We start from the raw sequence: 26,227 nt of genomic DNA, 5'->3' as shown, positions 1-26,227 counted from the left end.
ACTCAAGTTACGTAACCTAACTCAGTTGTGTTGCTGTTGTGCAGCAAACACGACGCGACGTGACGGTCCGGTAAAACAATTCACGGCGGTGAGTTCCGCCAATATACTCGGGATATGCATTAAATAAGTGGAAAGTACTGATGGGTGAAGTCATACTATTAAGTATATTATTTTATTCTATTCCGCTAAAACTTTTATTTTGAAGTGTAATTCTACACTAAGCTAAGGAAAGAAAAATACTTACCTATTTTATGAAATTGAGCTCTTGGGCTTTCTTCCAAGAGGCGCAGGTTCAAATCCTAATACGTTAAAATGCACTTTTTTAATCGCTAGAACCTAATAAATAAAGTAATCTCTCCCAAGCTCCAAGAGGTCAACGTTCCGGTCGCACAGCACAGGCGCTCCACGACGCGATGCTCCCACAGCTCCCACACTTGTTGATTTATTTTATATCAAGATCTATAAGTGACGTCGGTTTTGAAGTAACTAAGTATGTCGAAAATAAATAATACCTCAGTACGTTTAAAAGAGAATGTATACTTATTTGTTAGTGGAGGACGATCTTATTAACGATATATAGATCATTTAATTTTAAACACAAATCAGGTTTTATTATAAGGCTTACTATCAATCTTTGTACCTACTTGAGGAAGTCTAGGCACAATGGGAAAGGGCTAACTGTAACCGCGACAGTTGAGGGTTTGACTCCACTCGGTGGAGCTCTGGTAGGCAAAGGACGGCGTTGGGTTCCGTCTCTTAACACACAATGTCTCGGTAATACTACAATTTTAAGATATTTATATATATAGACGAGCGCTCATTGAACTATACGAATATGAATGGAAGTGTATTTCGGGAGATTTGGTGGATTATTTAGGTTATAAATAAATCAGATAAACACAAATTTCCATTTCTTCGCTCATCAATTTCTCTTTATATGTGAAAATTTCTATTTAAGTATATGTGTAAAAGCTAAATGCTCATTTCGCTCAACAGCTTTTGCTAAGGCCGCATTAGTTTAGCTGGATTACTGCGGCTCTGCATTAGGTATGGAACTCTTCGAAATGAAAAACAAGTATTACCATAACCATTTCGCGGAGAGGACAATAATTTTGAAATAGGTAATTCTCGGAGCGTACAGGGACCCCCCACTTCCGGCGCGAGCCGGTATCTACGTTATACTTACATGTTATTTAACTTAAGATTATATTCCTAGTTATTTTAAACAAAATAGACTAGTTTTCTCACCTTGATAGAAATGATTGTATAATTAAGAATACTAACCATCACAAGATTTTTACAAATATACTGACCATCACCTGCGGCGGCGGTGCGTGCTGAGGGGGCGTCGCTGAGGGGGCGTCGCTGAGGGCGTCTCCTCTGGGATTCGAACTTAGTCTTGAGATTTTCGAACGGGTCTTTTACCATATAAACCAACACCGACGTAAGGACCTCGCCTGAGCCTGGTGAGCCAGACTGAGATTGGCGCGGCGGCGACTGGGTGACACGTGCGGCGGTACAAGGCTATAATAATAAGGTAGTCTATATATGTATATTTTTGCTTGTCTCGCTTTGTGTTGCTTATTTCGTGGCCGGCGGTAATTTTACCTATATTTCATATCTTTTCGTAATATTGCAAATTTCAATAATGATAATTCAACATTGTAAAGGACACTAGTTTTAATTAAGATTAAACAATGCAAGTCTGATACATAATGCCATGTGCCCATTAAAGCAAAATAAAAGACGAAATCACATTGAACATTCATTTTATTTAACAATACACATAAAATTTCCAAAAAGACGGCGGACATTAACACTGGACAGACAGACCGACAGATATGAAACCTCTAAAATACATTGTTACATACGAGTACAACTTCACAGTAGAACATACTTATTCAATAATAACATTAATTTTTCAATGAACAGACAATATTTTTATAAATCTTATAAATATAATACAGTTTCAAAATTGGTACAGATACAACAGTAGAGTTTCTTAATTTATTTTTGTGCTCAGTTACTCTAACACGTAGTTAGTCACATCACTTCTGAGTTCCAAAAGTGAAACTCTACTCAAAGTTCATTTTTAAATGTTTAATATATAAAGTATTTGAAGTTATCTGAATCTCAAAAAATCTTTAAAAGTAAACTATTAGCTATATGTTAAAACACAGACATAAGCATATATATTATAGTAATTCATAAGAATTTAGACCTTATGGACCTTGTGACTAACAACATTAAACAATTAGATCTAATAAAAACATCAATATACGATATTACGAGTATATCTGAGTAAGACATTTTCCTACTAACTTTCTACTGATAAATTAAATTTCTACCCAAACTTGAAATTATTATCTTAGATGATAGAACCCAGAAAATTTTGAATTCAATCCTTGCATTTAATTTTCTTATAATTTGATTGAATTTTAATACATCTAATATTAAATACATATTTTAAAAATAGTATATCTAATGACTAGACTTAAATTCGTTTGCAGTAAATAGGGCTCACATTTTTGTAAACAGCCCAAAATATATAATTGTAGAGTCTATTTAAAAATACAGCATAAAGAAAAGAATTTAAAAATCAGTCTTAAGAGTTACTAATCGTTAATCCGAAGTTTTTTAAATTTATTTTTATTGTAAAAAGATAATTTTATCGGAAAATAATAATAATAATAGTTATTTTTAAAGCAGATGAGGCAACGTTAAAGTTGAACTATGCACCACACAGACACGCTTATATACTACTTTACTAAAACATCAAGCATTAAATAAAGAAAATGCATGAAGTGTTTCACATTTACTTATATATACCTACAGATACAATCCTTTCAGACTTGCCCATCCACATATGCAGATGCACATGAGATGCTAATTTAATTTAATGTATATACAAACCTACAAGAGATATATTTGACACAACTATTAAATGGCAGTGATCTTCAATTTGACACACATTACAGTTAAGTACTTTGACTTCTCAAAGTATCAATTGAGCCATTCATTTCAATAACATCAACAATTTATATTAGGCCTCTCAGCTACGTTCAAAACATTTAAAATGCCAATTACAGATATTACTTATTTTAGGTCATTAGTCCAGAAACATTATATCTGGTTCCTGAGATGCAGAGAAATTTACTTAGGAAATGACAAACAATCTAAATAGAAGAAAACTTCGACCAAATATGCAAACGACGTGTATGCTTAAATACTTAAACTCCAACTGAGTGAGTTGGATTATAATTGATTATTGAAATGCTCAATGTATAAAAATGTATTTCGAGTGACTTGAATTGATGCGAATGCGAATGCGAAGATTGATAATCCATGACGCCCATAACGCCCAGGGCCCAGGGCCAGGGTTCTTAGTACAGGTAATAATGTTAGCCTTTCCCATAGCTAGTTAAACATCTAATTATGAAATGTAACTGTTACGTCACAAGTTAGCGCGGGTATAAATGATAAATATAAGTATAAGTAATGGGTAATAAGTAATGGATGATAACCCTGTTAGTAGAATGTAGGTATGCACCCAACTATTGAACAATGTATCATTTTTGCTTTTAAATAAAACTATAAAATAACATTCTGTGGTTTTGTGTTTCCAATGTTTTTTAGTTTGACTAAATTCGAAACATTCATGATAACATTAGAGATACAAATCTTTAAGCGTCGTCTTAAAGAGTTATAGCATATGTATCTGTTTAGTGCAGCAGCACAGCCGCCACACGCGCGCGCACCACGCCGCGCACCACGCCACGCGTCAGGCCGACCGCACGCGCACGCGCGCGGCCTCTTCGGGCGTCATGTCCTCCTCTACTTCTATATAGAAATTGGTAACGTTGTCGTCGCTATCGACCTCCTCCTCCGCCCGCGAGTCTTCGAAGTACTCGTGTTGTAGTGTGGCGATGGGTCGCTGCCGGTAGAGCCCGCCCTTGTTGAACATCTTGTGTATGATGGTGGAGCCGGGGGCATTGGCGTCCTCTATCACAAACGTGTATCCGGGGGGGAGAACTTGCGTCCCCTCCTCCCAATGCGCCACATTCTGGGAGTCGCCCTCGTTCTGCACGTACAACAACGCCCAGTTGGGCGCGGTGCTGCGCACCAACATGCGCACGGACACGTGGTCTTCCGGCAAGGACTCCGGCGCCGTCAAGCGCCAGTGCGGCAGGGGCCTGTCCTCATAGTGGTTGGTGAGATGGAAGTCGTCCACGCAGAAGTCCTGCAAGTCGACGAGGATCTGGTCGTGCACGAGGTCGGGGTTGGGGCTGGTGAGGGACCGCATCAACACGCCGCGCGTCCAGTGGTAGTACTGTTCAGCGGAAGGCCCCTCGTTGTCGCCGCGCAGGCACTCGCGCGCTGTGTTGAAGGTGGGGCGCGGAAGGGGATAAGGCGGGGCGTGGTGCGGGCACGTGGGGCGCGGACTGCGGTGGCAGCGAAGGCGCAACAGGCGCGGCATCAGCGCGAGCCCGCGCAGGTGGTGGTCGTGGAAGCCTACGTCAGTGCTGAGTTCCTGCAGCGCAGGCAGGCGGCGCGCGAGTCGTAGCAGGGCGTCGCCCCCGAGGGCGGCGCGCCACAGCTCGAGCGCGCGGAGGGCGGGCAGGTGCGCGGCGAGCGCCACGCAGTGCTCATCGCTGAACTGCGAGCAGCTCAGATTGAGCTCCACGAGGTGAGGCGGCAGCGACGCCAGCAACTTACTCATCCCACGCTGTCGGAGCTGTCGAAGTAACACTTTTATACGCAATTGACAAAACAAAAACATAGTTAAAAAGTAAACTTATTTAAACTTAATAGTAAACTATCCGACTGTAATTTAAAACAAAATGTGATCAAAATCAAAGCTAGCAGTAACAAATATCTCGTCACTGCTGGAAAAGTATTTTTAAGACATTTTAAAACAATAAATCACAATATAAAACCAAATTGAGACATCACTACTACTTGGAGCTCACCCTGGATGTCCCGGTGATATGTAAGCGTCGGAGGTTAATCAGATTTTCGAAGTAGGAGGCGCCATTCTTAGTCAGCAACGCGCACGTGTACAGTTGCAGGTTCACGAGCTCCACACACTGCCCTATAATCTGGTACCTGTGAGTAGGACAACTCTCTTATATCTTTACTTATCTTATATACATAATATATATTTATATATATAGATAATTTTGTGCTTATATTACCTATAAGTATAAAAGTAAATTCTAGCACAAACCTACACAAAACTCGTATTAACTCACAATAAACCGCTGATCCAAAACCTTAAGGAAGGCGCTCTGCATAAGCCAGGCCAAATCTAATAGGCGAAGGTGTTCTATACATGTATAAAGTAATTATATAAAAGACAATTATATATGTAATGTACTACAATAATATATGTTAAATAAGTTATATATGTTAATAATATAATAAAAAAAAAATAAAAAAAAATTGTCGGTAGGGGTCTCATCCAACCCCTCTAGTATAAGCTCTAGATATAAGTACAGTTTAAATTGTCCCAAAATTAAGTACGCCACATTAAAAAAAAACTTACATAAAATAAAAAAAGGCACAGCTATGCGCCCGTGGATGTAGCTGTTAAAATAAAAAAAAATAAAAAAAATCGCAATTTATTCCAGTAGATAGATAAATGTTTTTTTAACGATCCCAAAATCATTCGAAAAAAAATTATAAAAGGAATTGAAAATATAATGGTTGCCAGCTCTCACTTAGCCGCAACCATGGGTTGCCAGGTATAACAAACAGATGTTTTATTGTTAAGTAATAGCCCTATATCCTTAAGTGTTATTCCCTTAATAATCAATTAACCTAGACAAATAGAAAGAAAAGCAGAGAAAAAATTTAAAATTGTTTATTGGTCCTTTGATATCCTACAAATAAGTATAAGCACTTATTTTGAAACACAGACTCGCTCATTGACAATATTGACAATCCATACACTGAATACTTAAGTTTCAGCCAATTCAATGCTAACAGTGATTTGCTAAAATACAATAGTGAAAACTGCATACAAATTGGCCAAGCCAATTCAGAGATTGCATGCATAAGGGCACAGACAAACAAATAAGTAAGAAAATTAAAAAACAATTGTTTTGGGTTCTATTGCCTATATATACATATACATGCCTCATATACAGGGTGTCCCAGGAGCCAACGATAAAACGAAACCAGGTGATAGACCAAGTCGTGACAGTTATGAGAAAAATATAAAAAAAAATCTTTGTCATGTATTTTTCATATTATATTGATTTTAAAAAATATCGCAAAAACCGACACCCTGTGATGGTTTTTCAAGTCCCAGGACTACAAATATTACTCTTTGTTCATTTTTTTTTCTGTATTGTAATCATGAGTAACCCTTCTGTGAATTACAGTTTAAGATTTAAACATACCTGCATCAGTTTTCAATAAAATGTGGTGTTTTTGCCAAACATTAAATTCAAAATATTTAGTACACCCAACTTTAACCGACTGTACTATAAAAAAAATGTACTACACTGTTTTTGCAAGTAACTTTAAAAGTTGGCGCATTTAATCTGGATTCCGAAATGGTACGACACTTGCTGGATTACTTCTTTGTTGAAGAGAGAAAAATCGAAATACACGATAATCGGGATGACGTTCAGCTTTTTGGTATCTTTTCCGATACATTCTAGCTGCAGCATTTGCGTTACATAACCATTCTCCATGAATGAAATGCATATTGGCAATGTGTCAAAGACCGAGTATATCGCCTGCAAGACCCCGGACTCGAGCACTGTCCTTATAAGTCCTGGGTCATCCCCTAAGTTGGAAAAGTTCAGGTACCTTGGATCCGTCATGCACGAGTCTGGAGTCATCGATCACGATCTCTATAAGACGGATAAGAGTTTGGAAAGTATCCTGCGATCACAGACCACACCAGTGACCTCCCTAAACTAAACACTTAGCCCAGGCAACGCTTATCCGACTTAGGGGCTGGCCCAGGAATTATAAGAACAGTGCTCGAATCCGGGCTCTCGCAGGCCATATACTCGGTCTATGACACGTTGCCAATATGCATTTCATTCATGGAGAATGGTTATGTAACGCAAATGCTGCAGCTAGAATGTATCGGAAAAGATACCAAAAAGCTGAACGTCATCCCGATTATCGTGTATTTCGATTTTTCTCTCTTCAACAAAGAAGTAATCCAGCAAGTGTCGTACCATTTCGGAATCCAGATTAAATGCGCCAACTTTTAAAGTTACTTGCAAAAACAGTGTAGTACATTTTTTTTATAGTACAGTCGGTTAAAGTTGGGTGTACTAAATATTTTGAATTTAATGTTTGGCAAAAACACCACATTTTATTGAAAACTGATGCAGGTATATTTAAATCTTAAACTGTAATTCACAGAAGGGTTACTCATGATTACAATACAGAAAAAAAAATGAACAAAGAGTAATATTTGTAGTCCTGGGACTTGAAAAACCATCACAGGGTGTCGGTTTTTGCGATATTTTTTAAAATCAATATAATATGAAAAATACATGACAAAGATTTTTTTTTATATTTTTCTCATAACTGTCACGACTCGGTCTATCACCTGGTTTCGTTTTATCGTTGGCTCCTGGGACACCCTGTATATATATACATGCGTCATTTCATACATCGTGAATTGTTATGGTGGAAAAACAATCCAACTCCTACAGACAATGTCCTTCCCAAAGAGTGCTTACCCCCAGGCCATCACTTGCAGTGGCCAACATGGAAGTCGTTAAGTCGTTTACGTAGCCAAGTTGGCCGATGCAAAGAAAATATCCTAAATGGGGATACACTTTGGAGGATCAAACAACATGTGCTGCTGCAACATATGTTGCTGTTAGTGCCATTGTTTGTAGGTTGCCGCCGCAGTCACGTGCCCAAACTGTCTGCTTACTCATTTGTCAATAACTATGGCAACGGATAATACAATCAGTGTGGCTAAACATTGGCAAACTACAATTTGAGTGAATCGAATCATATGACCTGAAGAAGAAGTACAATGCTTTAAAAACTTTATATATATTTTTTCTCACCTTTCGTCAGTTAGCTCAGGACATCTAAGTGTGAGATCTCTCAAATAAGGAGCCTGGGCTTGAAGGAAGTTCATCATTTCCTCGGTGGGGAAGAATTGGCACCGTCCAAATAAGTGAAAGCCTCGGAGCTGGTTTGATTGAGCCACATTCATTAAGAAGCCAACTCTGATAGGATCATTGATCACTAAGCAGGTGATGCTTGGATTTATAAAGGTGTTGTTGTCTACACATTTCTTTTTTGAAAATACATCTAAGTGTTGTAAATGAGGCAAATTTATTAAATATCTGAAGTCTTCATCAGCTGAAAATGATACATAGAATTGTTATGTATATATATTTTTTAACAATTTTGGTAAGATCAAAGACAAATTATAATAAATAAAGATATCTTTATTTATTATGACTTGCCTTTATCATAAACATCTTAATTTAAAAAATCAATAACAATAACTACAAAATCTACAAATGTTATTGTTATAAATATTATCTTGCTGGGGCAGAATAAATATTTTCCATTATCAGACAAAATATTAGTAATTAACAATCTTGTCATAGAACTAGACACTAGACACTAGACACTAGACACTATATTGCATGATAGAAGTAAAAAATAGATTAATCAGACTAAGCACTCTATTTGTCCATCATCATGCATATTGTTATCAAGCTCCAGGATGAATTATGGGGTCTTTCATGAAGTTGATAATCTTATTCTTAGACTTGATATTATTATATTAAGTTTAAAGGGATTTTAATTTGAGCTTATAAGCATTTTAAGAGTATTTATAAAGACTCACTTAGAGGATAATCCCTGGAAATAATGAGTTCCTCCAGATTCGGCGAGAGGACCACGATGCAGGTGACCAGCGAGGACGCATCACCTAACAGCGACACCCTATCAGTCACTACCACTGCCTTCAGACCCTCATGCAGCTTGTCCAGGTCCACCGCCCTCCGGATCCACAAGACAGTACGGTTGATGAGTCGCTGCCATCGCCGACTAATTTTGGGTAGCACCGTGCTTACTTCATAAGTTGACATAAAACTAAATATATGCAGTAACATTTCATCTGGTAAACTATCCATGACGAACACAGTCTCTTCATATAACTTTGTAACGTTTCAAGCGACAGCAGTGCTGGTAGTTGCCGCCGTTACCCGGGGATTGCACTTTATTGATTATTATTAGGTCATACAGTGCGCCCATATTCCTAGGGCGACCTACCTACTGACCTAGATCTAGATGCAGCTACCTCAGGGGACGTGCAAAATCCAAATAATACGCCCAATTATGTTTTTGCACATTTATAGGACACTGATTGGAATACTTATTATATAAATAAAACGAGTCTTTCTAATTTCTATAACTTGAGATAAGGTTGGCTGGGTTCTTTTTCTTTAAATGCATTCACTTATATATAAACAGATTGCAATCATATTTAGCCCTTTAAAAGTATGATTGTACGCTATATATAACATTATACTGCCTTAGATTTTTGATATGAATGCCATTTGTGATATTTTATGTTATAAGAAATATAAATAATTATAAAAATATTATCTATTATTAAAATGCAATATAAAATTTAAATAATTGTGTATTGGCCGGTAGCCAATAGCGATAAAGAATAAGGATTTTTTCCTATCAGCTGATTGTCAATGTCAGGTAATGTCAAAATATTTTGTTTTGAGGTTAGCGTTGCTTTTAATTATTTTTAATTTACTTAATAATTATTACTTGGCTTAGTTGTTTGAAAGTACGTTAGTTACACTTAGTTAGTTTGCAAAGCATTACTAAATAATAATAATACGCAATAATAATGCGGTTGTTAACATTTAGTGTTTTGCGAAATTACAAAATCAAAACGTCATTGCAATTTTTATTTAAAAATTTAAGTGGGGACGCCTCTCGTGCTAAAGTGGATGCTGAAAAGATTTTAGGTAATAAAAGCTTCGATTATTATATTATTAAAATAATACAGGCAACATATATGCTTGGAATTTTAGTGCCAGTTATTATCTTTTAATACATTATTATTTTTATGTTTAACACTGTCCCTTCTTATATTCTTTTAACAATGTGCACAACTTGATAATTATAAAATTAGTAGCGCCAAGCTCATGTTCTGGCTTAAAAAACAATATATACATATATATACAATTAAACTGTCTGATTAAAAAACAAGATAAATTAAAAAAACAGACAAATAAATAACATGATATTTCCTATAACTCATTCATCTATTTTTTAATTTACAAGCAAACCAAAAATATTTCAATTTTAAAAATATTTTAATTTGTGCTGTTGCAAAATAATAAGTTTTAATTTTTATTTTTAAAAATATTTTATTTTTTAAAATAGTTTGATATTAATATAGTAGACAAAATCACAATTCAAATATTAACACTTAATAACTCAATACATCTATTTCTTTATATTTTTTATTTTTAAGGTAAATCATTACTGTTCCCAGGAGATCCAAGTTACATAGAAATCTTACCATCTTGGAAAACAGATGAAGACTTGGCCCTTCGTTCCGCTGTGTTACAGCATATGAGAATATTACCAAACTTTGTGAGTGAGGAGGAGGAGGCCGCGTTGCTAGCTGAAGTGGAGCCACAGTTGAAGAGAATGAGATATGAGTTTGATCATTGGGATAATGTGAGTTTTATTTTTTGTATATTTTTTTTTGTTTTAACATCCAGAGGATGTCCTGACTAATATCTGTCCGATATTTGTTTGTGGGCATACGGGTACGCGACCCCGGATCCTCGAGCCGCCACTCTTACATCCTTATCCAGTCTGTAAGAATGGTGTCCTAACTCCCCCCCTGCCCCTCCTCTTTTCCTTAGCTCCCTCCTTTTACCTATCCTACCCCTTCTATTTTCCTCTCCCTTCGGTTTTTCCCCACAAAGGGGTTTTGGAGGTCAGACGGCAGTCGCTCCATTTAAAAACCGCCAACCGCCACTTAATGGACCGACAACGATACAAAAGACTGGGTACGGCTAGGGCGTTGCCGCAAAACGACGCGCAGGCACATCGCCCTACACCTGCGACAAGTGGGCAAGGGCTACCGTGTCATGTACGGACACGGCTAAAGACGCTAGTACCCAGAAGGAAACTCCGCTTTGCAACGTGGAATATTGGCTCTCTGACCGGACGATGCAAGGAACTCGCAGATGTACTCATGAGACGTCGGGTCCAGTGTGCCTTCCTCCAGGAAACACGCTGGAAGGGCAATAAGTCCCGTAACATCGGACAGGGTTTCCGGCTTATATACACTGGGTCACCTTCGGGTAGAAACGGTGTAGCGGTAGTGCTTTCTGAAGAGCTTCAGAATGGGCTCCTTGAAGTTGACCGTCGCTCCGACCGCTTGATGCGAGTAAGGGTACTGATTGAGGGCGTTATCACAAACTTAATCAGTGCCTATCCTCTCCAGGCGGGATGTAGCGCGGTCGAAAAGGAGACATTCTGGGAGCAGTATGAAGGGGTGCTACTTGCTGTGCCGTGTACCGAAGTGGTCTTAGTTGGGGGGGACTTGAACGGGCACGTCGGTAGGGCTGCTGAGCCGTATGAACGTGTTCACGGGGGTTTTGGGCACGGTCTTCGCAATGCAGAGGGAGAAAACATTCTGAGAACCTGTATTGCGTCTGATCTGGCCGTCGTGAATACGTTCTTCCAAAAGAATTCTCAGCACCTTATCACGTATAAGTACGAGTCCCACTCAACTCAAATAGACTACTTATTGACCAGACGGTGTCATATGGGCAGAGTAACTAACTGTAAGGTCATGCCAGGCGAAAGCCTAACGGCCCAACATCGTCTTCTTGTCATGGACTTTAACGTCACTCCGAAGAAGAAAGTAGCCGAGAAACGTAGGCCTCGGATCAAGTGGTGGTTGCTGAATGGACCGATGCAGACCGACTTCCTGGCAGAGTTGAAAAGTCATAATCTTTCGACTGACACCGAGACTGCTCAGGATGCTTGGGATCGGGCTCAGTCGGCAATCATTGCGGCAGGCAGGCGAGTTCTTGGCGTTTCTAGGGGAGGACGTGTCATCGACAGGGAGACATGGTGGTGGAATGACGAGGTCCAGGAGGTGACTCGTGAAAAGAAGGCTGCCTTTAAGAAGTGGCAGGAATCCAACTCTCCTGAAGACAGACTGGAGTACACAGTAGCTAAACGTGCCAGTAAAAGAGCTGTAGCCAGAGCCCGCAGTGAGAGTTTGTCACCATTGTATAATAAACTTGAAACTGTGGAGGGGCAGAAGCTCATTTACAAACTGGCACGTTCCCGGGATAAAGTGACGCAAGATATTACAAAATGTCTTTGCGTCAGAGATTCCCAGGGCACGCTGCTCTGTAATCATGACTCTGTGAAGGAGAGGTGGAGAAGCTACTTCCAGGAGTTGCTAAATACTCAGCACCCATTTCCGTTGCGATCCAAAGGGATCCCTGAGGCCTATATTGAGATTATCAGAGGCATGTACCACGATTCCGCTTCTATGGTTAGGACTGCTGTTGGCGACACTAGACCCTTCCCGATTACAGTGGGGGTTCACCAGGGCTCGGCTCTTAGTCCGTTCTTGTTCAATGTAGTGCTCGATACTGTCTCGGCTCACATCCAGGACCAGTCTCCATGGCTGATGATGTATGCCGACGACATAGCACTCATTGCCGAGAACCGACTGACGCTGGAGCGTAAAGTGAACCTCTGGAAGGGTACGCTTGAGAACGGCGGTCTTAAACTAAATGTGTCGAAGACAGAGTACATGGCCTGCGGGAGCCGGGACTCGAGCACTATCCTTATAGGTCCTGAGCCAGCCGTTAAGTCGGAGAAGTTCAGGTACCTTGGATCTGTTATGCACGAGTCTGGAGGCATCGACCACGATGTCCATGGCCGGATAAGCGCTGCCTGGGCCAAATGGCGGGAGGTCACTGGTGTGGTCTGCGACCGCAGAATACCGCCCAAGCTCAAGGGGCTGATATACAAGAGCATCGTCCGACCGGTTCTTTTATGCGGCAGCGAATGTTGGCCAGCACTATCTCGGCACACTCAGGAGCTTCACGTCACGGAAATGAAGATGCTGAGGTGGATGTGCGGCGTAACGCGGTCTGACCGCATACGCAACACATTCATTCGAGGTAGTCTTGGGGTCCGTGACGTAGCGGATAAGCTCCAAGAGCGTCGCTTGAGATGGTTTGGCCACGTTACGCGCCGGCCTAAGAACTATGTCGGACGCAAGTGCCTTGCTATACCAGTTCCTGGGGCGCGACCTCCCGGTCGCCCAAGGAAGCGCTGGTTGAATGTCGTGATGCAGGACATGAGAGCCAATGGTCTAACCACCGAGGACGCAAAAGATCGTGCAAAGTGGAGTAGGTTAAGTAGGAAGGCAGACCCTGGTAATAGCCGGGATTAATGCCAGGAAGAAGAAGAAGTGGACTTGGCAGCTTCGCCCGCTTGAACTATTTGAACATTTATTAAATATATTTATGAAAATATTATCAGTTTAGAGGGTGAATCTTAATAAACCATGAATAATGTGTTCAATTAAATATTTTTAAGAGTGTAAATTTAAAATCTTATATAAATTGGAGACGATTAAATTTTTTTTCCATACATATTTTCAACCCCTATTTCATCCCCTTAGGAGAAGAATATTGCAAATTCTCGTTAGTAAGCACTTGCGTTATATAAGAAATGTCCATGCCCAAATTTCATATTTCTGGCACTTGAAGTTTCATATAAACTATTAATGCCAAAAGCAACCCTTTTGGAGTTGAATACTGCGAATTCCCGTCTTAGCGAGCACCTACGTCCTATAAATAACTCCTATGCAAAATTTCAGTTTCCTAGCACTTGTAGTTTCTGAGATTTCATGATGAGTGAGTGACCTTTCGATTTTATATATACAGATATATATATATATATATATATATTCCAATTTTTGGTTTTTATTAAGTGTTGTTAAGTAAACTAAAATATTTTATGGTTATATTTTTAAGACAGATACAAACTTATCTGTTGTTATTGTTAAATAATAAATAGTAATTTAAAATAATTTTCTGTACTAGAAAGCAATGTATAATAAAGTATAAACAAGATTCTGGGACAAAATACTCATATATGGTATAATTGTCATTTAATTTCACTTTCAGCCTACTGCTGTATAGTGTACGAGTATACCTTTCTGTGACATTGAGTGTTGGGTGGTAAAAATAACCACCGGACTTTGTCTTATTACCAGAGAGAAGAAATAACAACATTCATGCTTAAAGTTACCTGTGCCATAATGGCCTTTAAAAATATTTGTTGTGGTTTATTGATACTCGTCAATATCTGTAAAAAAATCTTTCAGGCAATCGAAGGCTACCGTGAAACAGAGCGAAGTAAATGGAATGACCAGAATGCAGCAGTTATATCCAGAGTGAAACAAATTGCTTTCTCTGAGACAACAGAGCTCCTGCCTCATGTACATATATTGGATTTAGCTGCTGCAGGACATATTAGACCTCATGTTGATGCTGTCAGAGTAAGGAGGAACTTAGTTATTTATATTTCTTATTAGTGAAAATGTATATTGCTGTGTTTATATAATTATAAAGAAAAAGTTGTTTAAAAATGTTATTTTTAAAAAAAGTGAGGTCACCATGGCAATAGGCTGTTATCACAATGGTTATGGATTCAATCCCCTGTCAGAAGATTCATTATATATGTTTTATTTTCCATTCTGGTGAGGCGGTGAGATCATGGTGAGTTTTGTCTCTCTCTTTGTTCACCCTTTTATGCGGAAAGAAGCGTGAAGGTGCTAAAACAAATATTGTTAGTTGACACTTATACCTCTCACTATTAAAGTAGTCATGATTGATGATCTTCCCAGATTGCGTACCTAAGTAAATAAATGTGTGATTTCTCTAACTATATAGTTTATGTGTCTATTTATAAAGTATTTATTTATTAATGTTGTAACTAAGTTCTGCGGTGACACCATAGCTGGTCTCTGCCTGGCGTCGAGTGCGGTGATGCGGCTGAGGCACGAGGCGCGCCCGCAGCTAGCGTTGGACGCGCTGTTACAGCGGAGATGCCTGTACATTATGAGGTTAGGACATATATTTTTAGTTTCCGAAGACACTCCAGTCTCAACCTTTTAAACAAAATATTTTTTATATATGGATACTTAATGAGCTAAAATGCGTTTATTATAATACGTAATGTATAAAATCTTAATTTTCTACAATAACTTGGCACCCATTTATTTTTAATAGCAATATCGACAAACACACTTATCCTTCAGAGTGAACTTGGTTATAATTTTCACTCTTATGGTTATAATTTCAATTTTGTATTAGTAGTTTTTCTCACAATATTGTTTAATTCTCCAGTGGTGTAGCTCGCTACGAATTTTCTCACGCGGTGCTGGGCGGAGAGCACAGCGCGTGGCGCGGAAAAGCGCTGCCGCGGAGACGGAGAGTTGCCGTCATCTGCAGGGAACAACCTAAACCGGAAAATAGACAATGATTTGACTGGTATCATAATTTTGTATCAATTTAAACTTTTAAATATGTATGTCTAACTTTGTTGTGTAAAGATAATTGCTTCAAATCCATAATTTTATAATATACATAAATACTAAATAGAAGTTAAACTTATAAACCTACACACACACAATACAACTTATTAAATCGAAACCGCGACCTCCTCAATTCTGATTTTTATTCACATTCCCGAATATCGGTATATGAATTAGCAGAGGACAGGGTCAAATTCCCCGTTCTCTACTTTTTATCCATTTGGAAACTCAACACATATTGGCGTACCCAGAGATGTTTTCTTGGAGGCCGTGCCTTTAGTTTCGAACGACTCCTATTGTGTAAAGGTTTTTGTTTTTAAGCTTAATTTTTTCGAAATCGAAGTCACTTTTTTTACTTTTCGTTAGCAGATAATGAACATAATCCACCCGTCCCCAATGTTAATTAAATTAACTAATATTGGTGTCTAATTCATGTCGCAGTATTATTGCAATAACTATTATATTTATAAGTACTTAGTACCATTTATACATTAAATTGTTGTACATGTAATAAAAATATTACTGTTTGTATAGGTACATAGTTTTATTTATCCTTTAAGAAAGATATTAATTATTTGTTTGTTTTTTATGTTTCGAAATCATGTAACTTATAACGTTTTAAATGTTAATTATTAAGATTTGTGTACCATCAAAAACATTAATGTTTTAACTTCATGCTATTAGTATTGTAATAAAGTAATCTCTTACTTACGTAGTAGTTCTCACTACTACAAGAACAGTTCAGTCGTGGTGGGGGGGGCACAAAATGTGCATTGCAAAATCGACCGATTGTGGGTTCGATCCCCACTTGAGGAAATTCGCTCTGCTATCAAGGCAAAGCGCGGCGTTGAGTTCCGCCCCTCAACACACAATGCCTCCAGAGTTCGGCGGAAAGTGGGAAACGGAGTGCCTTAAGACTAGGTTACCCTTCCCATTCTGCCCTCTGCTTACCTTGCTGTGTGTGGAATACAACGTGAAGCTGAGTTTTTTACTACAAGGACAAATTAGCCATCAATTTAGGTAGGTATTATAAAATATAAATAGTGACATTGCTATTACTATCAATCAGGCATACAAGCATTTATGTATTATTAATAAAACAAATTATTAATTTATTAATAAAACTATATTTCTTTGAATATTTACAAACTATTTTATTATTAGTTACCTATGTAACACAAAAGTCTGAAGTTTATTAAAAATAATATTTTTATTATACACTATCAAGTCGCAGATTCAAATCCCACTTCTAATTACTAAACACTATTCCATACAAAGAAAAACAAATATGTATTACATACTTCCCATAAAACTTTAATATTTATTACCAACTTAGTGGAGACTCCACTAACCACAACGGAACAGAGTATCTGTAACACTAAGACTATGTTCCCTCTGCTACACCCGGCTACACGCAGGATACAGCGTGAAGCGGGTTTATTCCTGTTACCTATATACATATAAAAGGACTTATCCTCCCTGAGGTAAGACGCACGCACAGCCGTAACAACTGATGGTAGAAACGTGAAATTTCTAGACATCCACTAAGAAAGGATTTTGTAAAATTTTAACCCTAAAGGGGTGAAATAGGGGTTGCAAGTTTGTATGGATTTTTTAAATCGCCACCGATTTTTATAAAATTTGAAATTCAGACTCTTAAATAGATTTCATTGAATACGTGTTTCGTGGTTTTTTAGAATACACCTCCTAAGGGTGCAAATAACGGGTTGAAAGTTTGTATGAAAAAAAATTTAAATGGCCACCGATTTTTATAAAATTTGAAACTTACACTCTAAAAAGTATTTAATTGAACACATGTTTCATGGTTTTCTAGAATTCTCCCCCTAAGGGTGCAAATAAGAGGTTGAAAGTTTGTATGGAAAAATCTTTAAATCGCCACCGATTTTTATAAAATTTAGACTCTTAAAAATATTTAATTGAATACATGTTTCATGCTTTATTATAATTCACCCCAAAGGGTACAGATAAGCAGACGAAGCTGCACGCGTCCGCTAGTATATGTATATGCAAGTGTGCGTGGCTGCGTCCAGCACTGGACGTCTGGACGTCAGCACGTCCAGCAGCACGTATGTTCGACAAAAAAATATGCGGATTTCAAGTACAAATAGGAAAATCACTAAGCACTGTTCATAACAAAATTATAGATGTCAGACGTTGGATATTCATAAAGAACATTTACAAGAATAATAATTATATTTTATATCCTAACACTGAAGAGAAAATTGTGTATTTATATATAAAGAATAATATCACCTTAGAACTACTTCGTGGATATTTTCATGCTGTGGAGTTAGCTTTATAATATTCCAAAATAATACATATATGTCATTTCTAAATTCAATGAAACACGTGGAATGGAAAAAGACCATTGATCTTAATGTGATAACATATGTATATGGTATGGTTGGAAAGGATTGGGAGGTATTATGTACTGAACTTAAGAAGAAAGGTTGGAATTTAAATAAACATTTACTTATCGCCGCCGAATGGAGACTCAGAACAACTTTTTTTACATCAAATAAAAGCAAAAATTATATACAGTATACCCAAAAGTTGACGGAATAAGCGAGAAAAGGGAATCAGCATGTGAGTATGAGTCACAAAGCGTCGAGTCCTCAAGCGTGACTAGGAAAAAACAGGTTATTGATAATCAATATCTGTTATATGTAAATGTTGCAGCGATGCAAAATAAAAATGCTGAACGTACTGGGGAATAACTCAGTAATAATTTGCGTAAATCTAATTTAACTGCTATGGTACCCTCTGAAGTAACGGGCTAAGAAAATGGCGAAGGTGATTGGATTCATGTTAACAAAAAGAAAAGATTTAGGGGTATGCGAGGTACAGCCGGTGTAGACTCGGGAACGAAGTTAAAAGCTGCGGATATACAAATTCCTTTGTATATTTATAATATTTCTAAGGAAAATACTGAATGTGATGTGGCAGAATATATTTATGAGATAAATATAGTACTGGAAAAAATTAATATGAAATCTTCTAGGGATTACAACTCGATTAATTTTTTTGTACTCCGAAGTAAGCTGTCATTATTTATGGACAATAACTTGAGCCAGGAGGGATATATTTTTTGTTTGCGAATACAAATAAGACTTCAGTAGTTCAATATAAACAATTAAATAGGTATGAGCCAAAACAAAAAGCACACGAATAATTCACTGAAACTTGTTAGCTTCAATTGCAAATCTGTGAAGCGTTCTGTGGATAATTTGAGGAGCTTGTGCATAACTGCGGATGTGGTGGCACTGCAAGAGACATGGCTGCTGCCTCACGATGTACATGATGATTTCAAGTGGACTGGTACATCGGCAGTGGCCACTAGCGCTGGTATTCTACATGTGTTCTTGTCGGTTTGTGTAGTGAATTGTGTAAGTACGAGGCTATGTGCGCTTAAGTGTAAACTACGTGAGTACACTATGCTATTTTTCTCTGTTTATATGCCCGTTGACTGTCTGTCACCACTGAACGTTTGAGTGAAATGAATGCATTGCAACTATTGAAGACTGTAATGTTAATATAGTTTTTATGTTAGGTGATTTTAATGCCCATCCCCACGAATTATTTTTAAATGAATTAACACATTTCTGTAAGGACCAGTATTGGGATTGTGTGGGTTATGAAATGTTATCAAGTAGTAATAACTATACTTATACTTATACTAGTGATATTAACGGGTCATCGCGCTAGCTAGACCACTGCCTTGTAACTAAGTTTAAACGAGGTATCGTGGTCTGATATCTGGTTTGATTTAAACATACCAACTTTTTTGGATAAGTCTTTGCAGTTAAAGGCAGAGAATAATATACAGGTCGATATCTTTGGCTACAATCACTGCTAAGGTGCTGGACAGTCTGCTTGATACTCATTTAAATAAAGCACTTAAATTACACGACGCACAATTTGGTTTTATGCCTAAACTTTCAACTGAAAGTGCGATACTGTGCCTCAAGCCGACAGTTCAGTACTATACTGAGCGGAAAACGCCAGTATTTGCCTGTTTTTTGGATCTGTCCAAAGCTTTCGATCTCGTGTCATATGAGATATTGTGGAATAATTTGAAATCACGCTCTAGTCTAAATCCTCACTTAATTGACCTATTTAAACATTGGAATAATAAACAGACAAATATAGTTAAGTGGGGTAATGCTTTAAGTGACCCGTACAAATTGAAGTGTGGGGTAAGACAGGGGGGCCTTACCTCACCTAGGCGATTTGTACATTGTACACCCATTAATTGAGAGACTGAACAGAGCTGGAGTAGGGTGTTCGGTCGATGACATTAACAATATAAATTGTGCAGATGATATGGTTTAATTGAGTCCGTCAGTCAGTGGGCTTAAAAAATTACTGAAAATTTGTGAAGAATGGGCGGAGATGAAAGGGCTCAGGTACAATAGTAAAAAGAGCGTTTTTCTTTTTTTAGAGGAAATATCAAAAATACTCATTATAAGTCAAATTTCGAATTAAATGGTGTTCCGCTTAAGCAAGTACCTCAGTACAAATACCTCGGCCACATTGTAACCGAACGTCTGATTGACGATAGTGATATGGAGCGGGAGCGCAGGGCGTTGTCAGTTAGAGGAAACATGTTAGCACGTAGATTCGCACATTGTACATTACAAGTAAAGTTGGCCCTATTTCGAGCCTACTGCCCATCTTTTTACACTTGCAGCCTGTGGTCTAATTTTACGCGGCACAGCCTTGCGTGTCCAGTACAACAATGTGCTGAGGGCTGTGCTAGGTAGGCCTCCTCTTTGCAGTGCGTCAACGATGTTTGCGGAGGCAGGAGTTGATGATTTTTACGCAATTATTCGGAAGCGGGTCGCTTCTGTAATAGATAGAGTCACGAGCAGCACTAACACTCTCCTCAGCACATTAGCATGTAAAATGGAAGGCCCACTATGGAGGCACTGGGATAATATCCATGTAAATATAAATAAAAAAATATATTAACTACTAACGTAAGTTAAACAAATGTTTACTAACAAAATTTTATATGGACTATGTCTGAAATAAAGATTTTATTATTAATAATATTACTGTTACAATGAGGCCAACAAAGAATCACCATTCCGGTGCTCAACTTAACGCGCTTTATCAAATTGCTAGACCAAATAAAGAAAAAAAAATGGATATTAGATCCATTTGTTGTTAATATGGAAGAACCATTGAATTTGTGTGAGGTCGACACGCCTATGTTAGACAAAAAAATATGCGTAAATGTTATATATGTATATGCATGTGTGCTTGGCTGCGTCCAGCACTATAAAGGATAGTAGCAAATGAGAATAAAGCAGTGCGTTGTCAATCGGCTATCGTTTCATTTGTCCTCCTCTTACTGCATACGTAACAATTCCCCTATTTGTCATTGTCGTCGTCGTCGAGGGCCTCCACCTCGAGGTACTCCACATCACCCTCCGCCGCGTCGAGCGCCTCCACCTCCATACCTTCTAGTGTTTCTATTTCACCTTCGAGGTGCCATTCAGGTTCCTCCTGGAAAATTTACGTATAAAACTTTAATTAGAATTTGACTTTATTTGACTCTGACTTTCCTTAATATGGTCTTACACTTTAAAACAACTTTTGAAAAAATTGCGTCATGTGCGGCATAAAGCGTGCAGCTAAAAAAATTGTAAATAACCTGCGGCACTTCTTTCCTATGAACTCGGGCGTGACGCTTCATGGCGGCGACAGAACCGAACCTGAAACCATATATAAAGTAAAACCTGAATTGATATTTTTATTACTTCAATACATGAAATATTTTACATAACGCTATGAGAATTCCCATAAAAAATATTTATTAATTTGCAATTTTAACTTAAAAAAGAATATATAATTTATCTTTACTGTAAATCTAGTTTTAATAAATTTTCTATTGGGTTTGGTTTAACCATTTTGATGAATTATTTAACATTGTCATTTCCCCGCTCAGATGAAAAGACAAAGCGCGACATTAAGTTCCGCCACTCGAAAATTATAATGAGAAAAGGAGTTTTTTAGTGTCTACCCATATCAAAAGTAAAGATAAAATACCTACCATTCCACACGTTGATCATTATCTCGAAAACTTATAATACATGGAATGACTCATCACAACCAAATCTAATGAGCCAAAAGAAACCACCATTATTTCGATATATGATACTAACATGCGTCCACACTGCTCACAAGTAGTGGACGGCGGCGGGACATCAGCTTCCGCCTCCGCTTCATCCCCCGCCACCGTGCCCGCCACCGCGCCCGCGTGACACTTGCGGATGTGGCTCAAGAGATCACCTCTGGAACATACACACATAATATATACTATGTAACATCTGAGCACTGTATGTGGGTACGTATGTGTGTGTATGCGTATGTGTGCGTGTTCGTGTGAGTATATAATAGTAGTAGCATAATTTAAAAAAAAAAAAATTTTTACAGTACATAAATTTTTTAAATTAATCAATTTTGTTCAGTAGGAAATTCTCGGAAGTTCCATAGGATTTACCATCTTTTCCTAAGACCCACCGAGCAACGAGCTACAACGCCGACTGTAATAAACTCGGCTCAACAAGAAAGTCCTGCTAGGAGATAGGAAATCACTTCCAGAACCGGTAATTTCATGGTCAGAATTATTACTCATCTCATGGGAACAGAATGAATCAAAGTAACTAAACCTTATATAACCCTAATAATATGAATCAACAAGAATTTCGTAAAAGCATGTTGCAACATGCAAGCGCAAGAATTTGTTGCTGTATATTGTAGTATTGATATTGTAACAATACTATTATAATTGAGTGTTTATTATCTACAAATATATATTAAGCAATACCGCCAACAAGTTGTGGTTGTGTACTGTATACATGTAAACTACTTACTCACCTATTAGCAAACCGCAGTATACAGGCGTCGTAACCACACACGAACCGCTCGGCCTGCCTGTGTGCGAGGTTGTGTGCCGCCATCGCCGCGCTGTCCGCCGCCGGCAGGAAGCAGCGCGCGCACACCAGCGTGCACTCGCGCTGCGCGTGCGCTGCCAGCGCCGCGCGCGACGCGTGCAGCACGCCGCACGCGGGGCAGCGCGGCGTGCAACGCGGCGACGCCGTGCTCGAGGCCTCTATGTGACGGCGGAGTTCTGCACCGCTCTGTATAGAGCACAGATGTATAGGTGAGGCAAGTTAAACGTTTTTTCATCGACATTCTGTGTTAAGTGGAAGAATTCAATATCAAGCTTTATCTGGTTACCAGAAGGAAGACATCAAAATAGTTAATTCTACCATATGGAAATCAAACTCAAAACCGTCGCATTTACAGTCAGCCATTTATTGCACCACAACAATCTCCCGCCAAGTTACATAGTATCCAATATATCTTAAAAGAGCAACTGTTGAGAACTGAATCCCACCTCACAGGCCACTGGTCAATCAAAGCATCCTATAGGACTGACACTACTGACATTTTTATATAATAAGATGATGAAAATTGCCTAAATAAGTAAACATTATTTTAACTTTGTTCGCATTAAATCTCACCTGAAAGCTAGTAGAACACAAATTACATGTCAATATTTGTGTAGCAGCGTGCAAAGTGGTGTGATCCCGCAACGCTTCCTTACTATTGAACTGAGCTCCGCATGTCCAGCAGGAGTGCCGCGCACCACCGGGGTGGATGGCTATGTGCGAACGGTATTCAGATGCATGCTAGAATATTTCATTATTTTTATAAAAAATCTGAACTGTTTAAAAATTGGTCAAAGAGACAACAAGTTTGATTTGGACTTGTGTATCAAGATTCTTTGAATTTCATTGTTGTAAGTTTTGACCTACAATTTAAATAATCTTATAAAATCGAGAAGTGCAACAAATAAATATTACTGCATAAAAGAATGTAATGGGTCTATTTTTCAATCATTTAACTTATGAGTGTCTTAGTTTATCCTTGTTAGTGATAAGTATAAATAGTAAATAACCTGTAACACTACACCACTTAGCACAAGACTACCCTTGTGCTAAGTGGTGTAGTGTTAAGTTGGTATCCAGCTATCTATACTTATAATAAATCTGTAGAATAGTCATTTCTGTACATTGAAAATATTTTAAAAAAAATTGCTAGGGTGTTAAAGGACAATTAACAGAATCCATTTCCAGCATTTTTGGAATTTTTGTCTGTTTGTCTGTTTATGTGAACACGTATCACGTAAAAAGTACACAGCAAATTTAAGCAATGTTTATATATAAAAATTACAAGTATCAGAGTAGGTTTTAGTTTTTATTTCATTGTAATCGCTTCAGTCTATCAAAAGATATAAGTATTTAACGTTTTCAAGAAGTTAATATTGGAGATCTATTGACAACAAATAGTAAGTACTAACGAATCTTGATGACGAATAAAACATATCTCAATAAGTTATTATTTGTTAAGCATTAATTACTTCGGGAGAAATATCATCAATTTTAAAACTTTAGCAAAATATAGTTTTTGATTATTTATACTGAGAAAACGGTATGTTTTAACTATGATCGAACGGTGACAGTTTAACTATTAGCACAATAGATGGCGCTCTGGCAAGATTCTCTGGAAAAAAAGAATTAGGGAAAGTTGTGTTTTCATCAGTGTATGTATGTTTATAAGATAACTTATTTATATTTAATAATATCATATTTATTATTCCTATTTACACCTTTCTGCTATCTTTTTTTCTTTCAAACGGTTGCATGTAAGAAAGCGCTTTTAGTGATAAGGCCCGCCATTGCACTTTTTTATGTCTTTTTGTAATTATTGTTACTGTATTGTTTCTTTGTTTTTAGTGCAATACAGTATTATTATTATTATTATTATATACTAGCCGACCCGGTGTCCCGAATAGCAGAATACATATTAAAAAATACAAAATAAAGAATGACTGTAAGGCGGTACGAAGTTCGCCAGGTCAGATAGTATTTACATAAATCAACACTTATTGCTAAGTTTCAATATTCACCTGGAAAGACATTGGACATATTGAGCACTGGTACACTGTCTCTCCACAAGCATTTCTAGCTTTCTCCAGATCCTCATCATCTGCAGCGGCTGCGGCTGCCAGTGCATCTCTCTCCACCATAATAATATCATCTTCACTGTAAGCCCCACCAGAGTTAACCCCTGGCCCACCTACTACTATGAAGACATCAATTTTCTGTGTTAACTCATGAAGTCTTCTTCTTAACGCACGAATTTTTTCACTCAAAGGAGGTATAGAACGTGCACTTAATGCAGTACTAAACTCATACGCTTCTATAGCTCGTCGAATGCAACTAACACATAATTTACCTTCAGGAACGACCTGCAATAGAGTATGAGAATCAAATATTACAAATATAGTGTTAAATTTCTTAAAATATTGTATTATTATACCTTATTATTGTTTACGTGCAAGAGCATAGCTCGAAGCGGCACTTGCATCGGAGGTGCGCCCGCGTCGTGCTCCTCCGGTGTAAACAAGTCGCCCCCGCCGCCACAAACTGAGCACGTCTCAATGTCGATTTCTACTTTCATCACTGTACTTGTCATTTCTTAAATATATTAAGTCAGTATTACTTAATGAAAACAAAAAAGCTTATGAGATAGAAATGCAAAAGTAAAATCTGAAACTTCAATTCAAGCACATTTGACAGTTGTCTCCATCCACAGAACACATATACTTGTCTTGTGGTTGTCTCTAAAATGTAAAATCCACAGATATTTATTTTCATAATATGAACAAAAATTTGAACTCTAAAGAGATGAAATAGGGGTTGAATGTTTGTATGGAAAAATCTTTAAATGGCCACCGATTTTTAGAAGTTTTGGAAGTTAGACTCTTAAAAATATTTCATTGAACACGTGTTTGATGGTTTATAACAATTCACCCCTAAACTGAAAATATTTAATAAATATTCATATATTTCTAGCGGGTGACGCCGTCCGAGCCTGCTAGTATTATATAACGAGAAAAGTAGGCTAATCATGACGCAGCGCAAGAGCGCAGGCGTACTACTATAAACGCAAAAGGTCGTGGGTTCAACTCCCATTAATGTAACATAATTTAAACTAAACCATAAGGGATTCAATTCCATTTTCCTGGTTTTGATAACGAGGGTCGAGGCCAAGTGCGCCGTTGAGTTCTGTCAATCACACACAATGTTTCGAGAATTCAGCGGAAAGTAGGGAACGGAAGAGTCTTAATGGGGACGGAGTGTCTTAACTAGATTCCCAGATTGCCTCTGTCTATCTCCTTCGTGTTATATCCACACAACGCACTTAATTAGCCATAGTCAAAGAACTATACCATACCTCTGTCTACTCTGTTATGTGTGGTATCCCAAACACGCTATATAGCAAAAAAAATATAACAAAAAAGAGAAGAGCTATCTGTTTTCTTTTTTATATTTCTTCCCATTCTACGAAATGTTGGCATTTACATATTATATTAAATCAAGAAGCCTTAAATAAATGAATTACTCATTATGGGTCATACACAAATCGCGACCTAAATGTGTACGAAAAAGAAGTGGAATATTTGTTCAAAATCACTCTCATTTAATTCTTATAGATTAACCTAAT

General features: G+C 37.9%; 3 protein-coding genes and 1 pseudogene across 5 annotated transcripts; 2 read left to right on the top strand and 2 right to left on the bottom strand.

Annotated features, from left to right (window-relative positions):
- Window positions 1–3,331: 3,331 nt before the first annotated feature.
- Window positions 3,332–9,671, bottom strand: LOC146540828 (uncharacterized). Its single transcript, XM_085197587.1, has 4 exons — window positions 8,849–9,671; window positions 8,052–8,352; window positions 4,971–5,106; window positions 3,332–4,735 (listed from the first exon to the last, which is right to left on the bottom strand). The coding sequence occupies exons 1-4, from the start codon at window positions 9,135–9,137 to the stop codon at window positions 3,782–3,784; spliced, it is 1,680 nt and encodes a 559-aa protein (XP_085053713.1). The 5' UTR covers window positions 9,138–9,671; the 3' UTR covers window positions 3,332–3,781.
- Window positions 9,672–9,694: 23 nt separating this feature from the next.
- On the top strand, window positions 9,695–16,771 carry LOC146540827 (RNA demethylase ALKBH7, mitochondrial). Of its 3 annotated transcripts, none has more exons than XM_085197629.1 (5): window positions 9,695–9,717; window positions 10,526–10,713; window positions 14,411–14,584; window positions 15,027–15,151; window positions 15,435–16,771. In XM_085197629.1, the coding sequence occupies exons 1-5, from the start codon at window positions 9,711–9,713 to the stop codon at window positions 15,568–15,570; spliced, it is 630 nt and encodes a 209-aa protein (XP_085053755.1). In that variant the 5' UTR covers window positions 9,695–9,710; the 3' UTR covers window positions 15,571–16,771. The 3 variants fall into 3 exon arrangements, with proteins under 3 accessions (XP_085053755.1, XP_085053746.1, XP_085053735.1); XM_085197620.1 differs by lacking the exon at window positions 9,695–9,717 and adding an exon at window positions 9,724–9,992; XM_085197609.1 differs by lacking the exon at window positions 9,695–9,717 and adding an exon at window positions 9,724–9,992 and having other exon boundaries at window positions 10,505–10,713.
- Window positions 16,730–25,331, bottom strand: LOC146540825 (uncharacterized). The gene is made up of 7 exons (XM_085197600.1): window positions 25,040–25,331; window positions 24,627–24,968; window positions 23,179–23,346; window positions 22,529–22,791; window positions 21,814–21,942; window positions 21,303–21,363; window positions 16,730–21,154 (listed from the first exon to the last, which is right to left on the bottom strand). Exons 1-7 carry the CDS (start codon window positions 25,193–25,195, stop codon window positions 21,020–21,022), a joined length of 1,254 nt encoding a protein of 417 aa, XP_085053726.1. The 5' UTR covers window positions 25,196–25,331; the 3' UTR covers window positions 16,730–21,019.
- Window positions 19,967–20,617, top strand: LOC146540826 (uncharacterized; annotated as a pseudogene).
- Window positions 25,332–26,227: the final 896 nt, after the last annotated feature.

Source organism: Heliconius melpomene, chromosome 2, assembly GCF_056956725.1.
Source record: "Heliconius melpomene rosina isolate 202511_hmr_F chromosome 2, ASM5695672v1, whole genome shotgun sequence".
Classification (NCBI taxonomy): Eukaryota; Metazoa; Arthropoda; class Insecta; order Lepidoptera; family Nymphalidae; genus Heliconius; species Heliconius melpomene.
Note: the sequence above shows the minus strand (reverse complement) of the source record. Positions and strands in the feature narration are given on the sequence as shown.